At 58.2% G+C, this 9,385-nt stretch overlaps 1 protein-coding gene across 2 annotated transcripts; it reads right to left on the reverse strand.

Annotated features, from left to right (window-relative positions):
• Positions 1-689: 689 nt before the first annotated feature.
• SLC20A1 (solute carrier family 20 member 1) lies at positions 690-9,385 on the reverse strand. 2 transcript variants are annotated; one of them, XM_054289219.1, is made up of 11 exons: positions 9,303-9,385; positions 8,678-9,133; positions 8,450-8,590; positions 8,266-8,351; positions 6,966-7,062; positions 5,313-5,432; positions 3,563-3,811; positions 2,931-3,480; positions 2,500-2,685; positions 2,165-2,249; positions 690-1,345 (listed from the first exon to the last, which is right to left on the reverse strand). In XM_054289219.1, the coding sequence occupies exons 2-11, from the start codon at positions 8,991-8,993 to the stop codon at positions 1,184-1,186; spliced, it is 1,992 nt and encodes a 663-aa protein (XP_054145194.1). In that variant the 5' UTR covers positions 8,994-9,133; positions 9,303-9,385; the 3' UTR covers positions 690-1,183. The 2 variants fall into 2 exon arrangements, with proteins under 2 accessions (XP_054145194.1, XP_054145195.1); XM_054289220.1 differs by lacking the exon at positions 9,303-9,385 and having other exon boundaries at positions 8,678-9,177.

A 9,385-nucleotide genomic window follows, 5' to 3' on the forward strand; every position in this document is an offset into this window, starting at 1 on the left:
CGCGCCCCCCGGCTGGGCCCACAGCCCCGGGCCCTGTTTGCCCAGCGGCGAATCATTAACCGGGGTCAGGGCCCGGCCTCGCCGCCGCTCCAGAGCCGCCCCGCGGAGCCGCCCCGGCCTCACTCGGGGGGATCGGGAGGATGGGGCACGCCCGACCGGGGGACACCCGGGGGACACAGCGACCCCCGGCCGAGGCTGCCTCACGGCCCCACACGGCACCTCCCGAACCTTCCGTGTGCTGCCCCGGCCCGAGGCTCCCTCACGGCCCCACTCAGCGCCCCCCGAACCCTCCGTGTGCCCAAGGCCCCGGTCCGTCTACCGGGGCTCTTGCAACACCCCGAAGCCGCTGACGCGGGGCCCGGCCCGGCCTTGACCCAGGCGGGAGGGAGCAGGCCACGGCACATGGAGGGGCTGCAGAGCAGCTACTGTGCCAGGGCTGTGAGGCACGGATAAGGCCGGACACACAACCACACATCTCCCCACAGCGGGCTGGAGCCGCCCCCAGGTGCAGGGCGCCGATAACCCCAGCGCAGGGCTGTTTACCGCCCCTCCCGTGATACAGGCGGCACGTGGGGCTCTTATCTCTGTCCCCAGCTCCCTCCTGGGGCTCAGGGCCAAGGCAGCGAGGGCTGTGGGGCAGCATTTGGGGCCCCCGCCGTGTCCAAAATCCCCAGAACCACAGGCAGCACTGGCATCCCAAGGAAATCTTTATTAAGTCCGAGGTAGCAGCAGTGACAGGGGGCCAGAGGGCAGCTCTCCCGGGCCCCCGAGCAGGATGGTGTCCACAGCACTACGCAATGGAGGCAAAGCTGAACACTGCACAGCCTGCAAGAGGGGCACCCCACGACTCCCCGGCCCTTTGTTCCAGGGCAGGCAAGGACCAACCTCTGTCCTTCCCCCAAAAATCATTGCCAGGGGATCGGTAGAAATGAGAAAGTGGCCCCCAGTAACTGCTTATCTACAGCTACAGCAGATCAGGGAGGTCACCTGGGGGCACATACAGCCCTGGCAGTGCACCCCCACAATGTTAGCGCCAAGACAGTTATATTAAAAAAAAAAAAAGATACTTCAGTGACAGCACTATGCGCAGATGGGCGCAGCTGCCACCCCACAGCAGGCAGCCTCGGTGGCTCCTCGAGGGAGGACAGCAGTGGGAAGCAGGAGCAGTGGGACCCTGGTGCCCTCACACCTCCAGGACAGCGAACTTGAAGACAGCCATGATGGCAGCGCTGATGAGGCCAGAGATGGGGACGGTGACGAACCAGGCCATGAAGATGTTTCGGAAGAGGCGCCAGTCCACCGCCTTCCTGGAGCGCAGCCAGCCCACCGAGACGACTGAGCCCACCTGCACGAGGAGCCGGGGCACGTTCAGCACCAGAGCAGCCCTCTGCACCCCCCAAACACGCACTCCTCCACCCCTCGGGCACAGCCCTGGGTCCTGCCCCGGCCTGTGGGCACCGCACAGAGCGCAGGCAGGGAGTGCAGGGCAAGGAGCTGCCAGCCCAGAGGTGTCAACGACATCTTTTCATAAAAATCCTTTCTTTAGGATTTTTCCTTCTGGGAAGCTGAGGCCCCAGAAAAGGGATGTAAACAATGGTTATCTGCTGCTGTGGAATGCAACAGGTGCACCTGTGATTGGCCCATGTTGGATGTGTACAATTAAGGGCCAATCAAAGACTGAGCTCTTTTGTTATTCATTCCTTTTTTATCCTTAGCTTAGTAGCTTCTGAGAACTTTCCTTCTATTCTTTTTAGCACAGTAATAATGTAATATATATCATAAAATATTAAATCAAGCCTTCTGAACATGAGGTCAACATTCTCGCCTCTCTCTTCACCCTGAAAACCCTTGCAAGCTCTGTAACACAGAGGGGTGACAGGACCAGGATCCCGCAGTACTCGGGTTCCCGTGGCCTCTTGGCAAGAGCCTAGGGGACCATGAAAGGGGTTTTCTTCTGCCATCACCTCCCAAGTGCCCCAGGGGCCCACCCGAGGCTGGGCAGCCGCTGTCACCTCACATTGAGATGCAAGCGGCAGAGCTGGGAGCTGACAGTGGCCAGCGGCCCAGAGTGGGGCCTCCCACACAGCTCAGCCCTGTGAGCACCAAGAGCTGGGAACTCTGCGCTCACACCAAGCCAAAGCCATGCCCCTGGTAGCCCTCCTACCTTGCAGTGGGTTGTGCTGATTGGGAGGCCGACGTTGGAGGCAATGACCACCGTCAGCGCTGAGGCCAGTTCGATGCTGAAGCCGCTGCAGGGACAGAGAGCAGATCAGAATAGGGGCACTGGATACCCCAAAACACCGTGGGCTCAGCTCAAGGCAGCACTGCTTGGCTCTGCAGCCCCCAGATGAACCCCCCAGGATGCAGCAAGGTGTTGGAGCCCCACACACCCCAGCTCCACCACTGAAACCCCCAGGAGAGAATGGAGAGGGGCTCCTGGAGCAGAATACAGCTCTTAGGCTGCACGGAGCCTCCCCTCTGCTCCATGGTAGCCCTTACCTGGATGGTGTGATGGGAGTCAGGTCCTTCCCCATCGTCTGGATGACTCTCCTTCCCCAGACCCACAAGCCAATGCAAATCCCTGCACCCCCATAGAGAAGCAGCCAGATGGGAGTTGCCACCTTGGTAGCCACATCGCCTGTCTGATAGACCAGGAAGAGTGCAACCAGGGGCCCAATGGCGTTGCTGGAAGAGAAAGAGGAGCTGGTCTAGAGGGCCAGAGGCTCTTGGAAAGATAGAATATCCCTGGAAGTGTTCAAGGCCAGGTTGGATGGCACGTGGAACAACCGGGTCAAGAGGAACACATCCATGGCAGGGGGTTGGAACAAGGTATTTAAGGTCCCTTCCACCCCAAACCATTTCGTAATTCCATGATTCTGTGAGCACTAGCCCCAGCTAGCAGCCTCCCTGGCTCCCACAACTCCACTGACCTGACATCATTGCCACCATGAGCAAAGGAGCCAAAACAGGCTGTGAGGATCTGCAAGAACTGGAAGAGCAGAGACACCTCAGGCTTGTCCTGCTCGTGCCACTCTTCCAGGGAGCCGGCGCTGCCCTTGCGGTCAGCGGCCCCCAGCTCTGCCTGGGCTGTGTTCAGGTCCACGTCTGCAGCCGGGTGTGCGTCCGCCACTGCGTTGCAGTAGCTGGTGTAGCTGTCCATGCGGACCCTCTTCTTTGTGTCCACCACAGACCAGCTGAGCTTCTCCCCCTCCTCGACGTCCCTGGCCCGCAGAGAGTCCAGGGGCATGCCACAGATGGCCATGGTGTAGGAGGTATAGCTGTTATTGCGCCGCAGGGGCTTGTCCCCAGAGTCCCCCATGCAGTCCCCCATCTTGGCCAGGTGCAGCTTGTGCAGCAGCTCCTTGTAGAGGCCGGAGTCCTTGTGCACAGTGTGGTACTGGTACTGCCCCCCTGAGCCCAGCTGGTGGCCCACTGCCTGGCTCAGGTGGACCAGGTTGCCGTTGGGCAGCCGCACAGCTCCTGCCAGGGGGGACAGCGGGGTTAGCACCACGGGGTGCCTGGGCTGGGGGACTCAGCACCCCAATCACCCCCTGCTACTCACCACTGTCAATGCTTGTTTCCTTCAGGTCGAGGCTGGGAAGCCTCTCCTGCTCCGGGGCCTCCTCCAGCTCCCCCAGGTTGAAGGAGACCATCCTCTCCTCCCCCGCTGCCCGGGGCGGGACGGCTGACCCTGCATCAGCAGCAGGGCCCTTGGCATCTTCCAAGGCCATCTTGGCCTCCTCTTGCTCCTCCTTTGGGCAAACATTCTTCTCCATCAAGGGGCTTTCAGAAGGACTTGATTTTATCTCTCCTGCAAAGAGGGGCGGCCGCCATCAAACCCCTTTCCACCAGTGCATCGAATGCCAGCAGCAAGCCCACACCCCTTGCCACTCAGATTTATGGCAGCCAAATAAAATTTACAGCTCCTCCACATCCTGAACTTTGGAAACTGCTGGACAGTCACACCTTGTCCCGGGCACAACAGCCAAACCATCTAAGCCAGCTCATCCCCTATTTTTAGACACCCCCACCCACACGAGGTGTGGTGAACACCATTATGGGGCTTTTATGTCGGTAATGTCTAGTGCAGAAGTTCCTCTTTGGGCCATGTTTGTCCCATCCCTGTGGGCAGTGGGATGCTCTGGACCCACTTCTGGAGCGGCTATGACCCCTGAAGCTGACAGAGAGGCGCCCAGAAGAGCCCAGCTCCTCTACCAGCCCAGCAGCTCCAGCCTGGGCTCCTCTCCAGCTTCCACTGGATGACAAACCCAAACAGGAGCTGGCCTCCACCCCCAAAAGGCAGCCTGGTTTCCTGTCCACCCTGGGCAGCCAAACCAGCAGCACCAAGCTGTGGAACCTGAGGCTGTTCCTCCACCTCTAACAGTAAAAGCATGTTTTCTCCAGGTGAAAACATGAGGTCAGCTCCTTCAGACAACAACCAAAACCACCTTCTTGTCATAAACACGACCATTTCCCTGTCACTTTGTTTGCCTCAAGGGCTGGGTTGTGGCATCAACTCTCCATCCTGGCATCTAGTCCTAGCAGAGCTGTCTCTCCCTGCATGCCCACCTCCTCGCAGGGATGCTGTGGGCAGGCAGGGAGCATAGCATGCCTGACAGGCAGAAGAGCCCACCCCACCTCACAGGCAGGAGTTAACTGAAACAGCTGGAGGATTGTCAAGAGCAGCCATAAAGCCGTTAGTCTCACCCCAATTACACCAGCACAACAGGGACATCCCCTCATCACCAACTCCCAAGGCCCCAGCCTGCACACATCATTGATATTCAGGACCACATGCAGTTCCAAGTACTGCTCTGGAGGCAGAGCTCCAGGCTGATCCTTTGGATGCCTTTCAATAGAGTGTTTTGGGTTTTTTTGCTACAGGCAAAGGATTTCGTCAGCTTTAAACTTGTGATCTGCATCAGCCAGGCCAAGGATTGCTCAGCAGGTATGAGAAGATTAAAGGTTACAACAGGCACGTTGTCTCTTGCCTTCTGTCTCCTCTATTAGAGCGGGACAAGCTGTCTGACACTGCCCACAGCTCCAGGAGAGACCACCCTGCAGATCAATCAGCCCCAGACACTGCTCAGCAGCACAACAGCTGCTCCTGGGGGGGTCTGGGTGCCTGGGTTAGGAGCAGGCAGAGCCCAGCCCGCTGCGTGCCCCAGTGACTCAGAGCAGGTTAATCCCCGAGTGAAGAGGAGGATTCTGTTAATAACAGCCCCAGAGCTAATGGGATCTCCCACTGGGAAGAGAAGTGGGTTAGCCAGAGCGTGCCCTTCCCGAGGATTGCAGAGGGACGTGGTACTTACGGTCGATTTTCTTCTTCATTCTCGGACATACAAAGAACCAGACGACGAGAGCACAGACAACAGCACTCCCCGCCGAAATTAGGAGGATACCCCACAGAGGAAGTTTGTCAAAGCCCAGCACTAGGAAATAAAACAACGGATCTTTGAAAACCTCTGGGCAAAACCCTCCTCAATATATGACTCTGGTTTTCCCAGGCACAGGCTCACCATCACCTGCAACAGCCCTGAGCTAATCCACCTGCCAGGGAGAAGCACTGCTGGGAAGGCATGACTGACCTATGCTCTCAGCCCCACAGGTCACATTCCCATCAGCAGCTGACCCTTCACAGCCCCTTCCCCCAGCCAAGCCCTGTACAGAGTGGTGCATGCCCCAGGCTCCACACAGCTCTTGTCTCCTCATTTGCTGCAATGTCAAAGGAAAAAACACCTCCCGGTGTGGCTGCTGCAGCGCCAGTGCTGCTTCCCTGCTCTGGAGAGGACGCAGACGCTGGGCTGCTCCCACCCTGGAGTTCTCCAGCCCTTGCAGCTGCTGGGGAGGGCAGCTCTTTTGCTCCAGGAGTCAATGGCAATTTAGGCTTCATGGCATCTGAGGTGATACATGACCCACTTAGGAGCATTCTCACAGGCAGCCTGACTTTGAGCAGAGGACTGGCATCACACAAGCCCAGGCAGGGCATCGGGTGCTTGTGACTATCCAAACCCTGCATTTGCTGCTGCAGGCAGTGCCTTATTGCTCCTGAAGCAGTCCAGACACAGGCACAGGTCTGCTTGCAAACCCTGTGCTCAAGCAACCTAGAGCTCACTCAGCAGTTCAGGGCTCAGGATAAACACAGATCCACTTTGGACATGCCAACTGATCAAGTGATTTGGGAGCAGCCCCAGTGCCCCCAGCAGCACCACTGCAGGCCTGTCCTCCTCTCCCCCACGTTGCAGAGCCCAGGGAAGGGGAAGCTGACATCCCTCAAAAAAATTTTCCAGCCACTGTTTACAGAGCAAACCCTGCCAGAGCCAGCACTGCCTGCCCGCATCCCACCTCCAGAGGCTCCTCCACAACAGGAAACCCACGCTGACACCAGAAAACAGCTCAGGCCGAGTCATCCCAGCAAACAACGGAGGTGACGGAGCCTCTGGCTCTGCGGGCAAATCCACCTATCCCTGCTGAGCCCTCCCTTAGCCCTGCTCCTGACCTGTCCCCTGCCACACAGCATCCTAGCTTGGCTTTTCCACCTGAAGCTCAGACTCCGCAGCACACAAGTCAGCTCTTCTGGACAAGAGTAATTAGCTCGTTTTTAGGGACAGGATGAAGCAGGAGGCGCAGCCCCATCCCTGCTCCTAGCCCCACTGCTGGCAGCCAGCAGATACCTGAGTTTTAGCACAGGTAAGAGAAGGGAAGGGGAAGCCATGTTATTGGCCAATCCTGGGAAGTCTAAGGAGAAAGGTCTGGAGGAGTTTAGTTTGAGCAGGTCTCTTTGGCTGGGCAACTACCTAGCCCAGACAGTGCAGGCTAGCCTGCCGCCTTCCGTAACCGGCACAGGCCAGCCGCCTTCTAGGAGATCTCAGCCCTGTAAAGCAAAAAAGGGGTAAATCGTGCATTTAATGGAGGCTTTGGAAAGAATTTCTAAATTCAGGTTGAAGCATTTGCTGTGCACTTACAGGGCGCCCCAGTGTACATGATGGAGAAGAGGTTGATTCCCACAGTGCAAGCGTAGAAGACGGGCAAAGCTCGCAGGCCGTTGGGAACAGGATCTGCCTGGAAAACACAGAGCAGTGCTGCAGAGAGGCACACCGGGGGCTGTGCAGCAGCCCAGGAGCAGCTCAGCAACAGATCCTCTCCAGGAGGGGTTTGTGCCCTCAGTCGCCTACAGACAACAGCTCCCAACAGCCTTTAGGGAACAGCCCCCAGTCAGATGGAGGGCAGGAGGTCCCACAACACCTGGATCCCACAAGGCTCCCCACAGAGCTAGGGCAGGCCCAGCCAAGGCTTCCAGCACTCCCAGGCCTGGAACAACTCATCTCTACCTGGCTTCTGAATCCTTTCCCTGGCTCCCCAAAGTGCCACCTCCACTTACATTTTTCTTTCAACTCTCCAATAACTTCCAAAGCTTTTGCCCCTTTTCAGCTGACTTGAACAAAATAAAAAGTCCATTAGTCACAAAGGAGCTTATTTGACCACATACCTGGCAGCAAGGCCCTCACCCCAGCAGAAGGAGTGTTTAATCCCCACTGCTGCCCAGCAATTGGGATTTGGCATCAGGACAAGCACACCAAGCCTCCCTGAATGCCAAGCAGCACAAGCACCAGGACGGAGTGTGACAGGGCCAGCCATGCTTTGGGAGGCTGGTTACACAAGGTTACTGTGACAGTGGTGACGCTGAGCTGTTCTAAAGGGCTGCCACTGATAAGATCTTAACATCTCTTCAATTGTTAGAGGTAAAACTTAAAGGAATTTAACCTGAGATATGCAGAAAAGAATACTGGAGTTTCTCTGCATAGTTGGGGTCTCAGGAATGTGGTTTCCCCAGCCTCAGGAACAATTCTGTCCCTCCTAGCTGAGGAATGCCATGGCTGTGGATAAATACCTTTACCTGCAGCCTACCCCATGGAAAAAAAGCCCCTTACACCAGGATTTTGGAAAAGCCCAGCTGACAGCTCTGGTCTTATCAATTCTGAGCTACTTCATTACTGGGAAACAGGGCTGTTCCTGCTGAAGCCAGGCAAGACAACTCCCACGTTTCAGAGGGAAGGTGATGCCCCAAACCCTCCAAGTCCACTCTGTGGAGTGGCCACAGGCCCCATTTTCTCAGTCTTCAGCTCCCAAAGGGCTCCCCTGATGCCCACACAGACACTCCAGGATGTGCCAGGAGAAGCCCTGGTGGCCATAAGCCAACCAACAAGCCCACTGAGAGCAGCCCAGAGCCCCAAAGCATCAGAAAACAGGGCAGACAGCCCTTACCTTACAGAGGATGAACCTCTGGACGAGGAAGAACAGGATAGCAGACATGATGCCCGAAAGAAGGGGTGAGATGAACCAGGACAACACTAGAAAGTGGGAGGCACAATCAGTATCCTGCTGCTGGAAAAGGAAGCCCAGGGACATACGGGGTCCGTGTCTGGGGTGGTCCTGCTGCTGCACTTACCAATCTTCAGCAACTCAGACCACTTGACACCTTCCTGCCCTTTGGCCACCAGTGAGAAGCCAATGGTGGCTCCAACGATGCAGTGGGTTCCAGAAATGGGGAGCTTCAAGAATGAAGCCATCAGCTGCCACACAGCAGATCCTGGAGAAGAAACAGCCTGCTAAGAAAGCCATCACCAGGGCATCCCGGGACACAGTGCTCCTCCACCGTGACCTCCCCGCTCCTTACCGGACATGGCGCTGATCGAGCCTGCCATCAGCAGCTGCTGTGTGGAGTTGTACATCTCGACATCGATCAGACCCTTGCGGATGGTCTCGCTGACCTTGGCCCCCAGCAGCACGGAGCCCACCGTCTCGAAGATGCTGGCCAGGATGCAGGCCTGCCGCAGGGTCACCACCCCCGAGCCCACGGCCGTGCCGAACGAGTTGGCCACGTCGTTCGCACCGACAGAGAAGGCCAGCACGAAGGCGATGATGAAGCCCAGGACCAGCATCCAGAGGAAGTCGGCCATAGGGGCGGCGGGCACCGCGGGGGTCGGCTCCATGGCGATGGGTTAATAAATTAGGTACAAAATTAAATAGAGGGATCGCTATAGGGCTCGGGGACACGGCGACGTCCTAGGGGCCCGTGGGTCGCAGGGGCTGGGGGCCAGCTGCCGCGCCATGGTCCGCGCCGCTCCTCATCCTGCGGGAAGGACAGAGCTGAGCGGGGCGAGCACCGGAACCGGCCCTTCCCGCCGCCGGCAACGGCCGCTCCCGCGCGCGCCGCCGCCCCCTCCCGCCGCCAAGCGTGCGTGGGCCCGCCCCTGCCCGTCACCGCCGCTCACCGCTGCGCCGGGCCGCGCCGCGCTAACCGGAAATGCCCACCCGCGTGCGGTGCCGCTCGGATGCGCTGCCGCCCACGCCCCGCTGCCCTCCCTCGGTGCCGGTCGGTGCC

Source organism: Melozone crissalis, unplaced genomic scaffold, assembly GCF_028551555.1.
Source record: "Melozone crissalis strain CALT ecotype California unplaced genomic scaffold, PUWL_Pcris_2 ptg000064l_1, whole genome shotgun sequence".
NCBI lineage: Eukaryota > Metazoa > Chordata > Aves > Passeriformes > Passerellidae > Melozone > Melozone crissalis.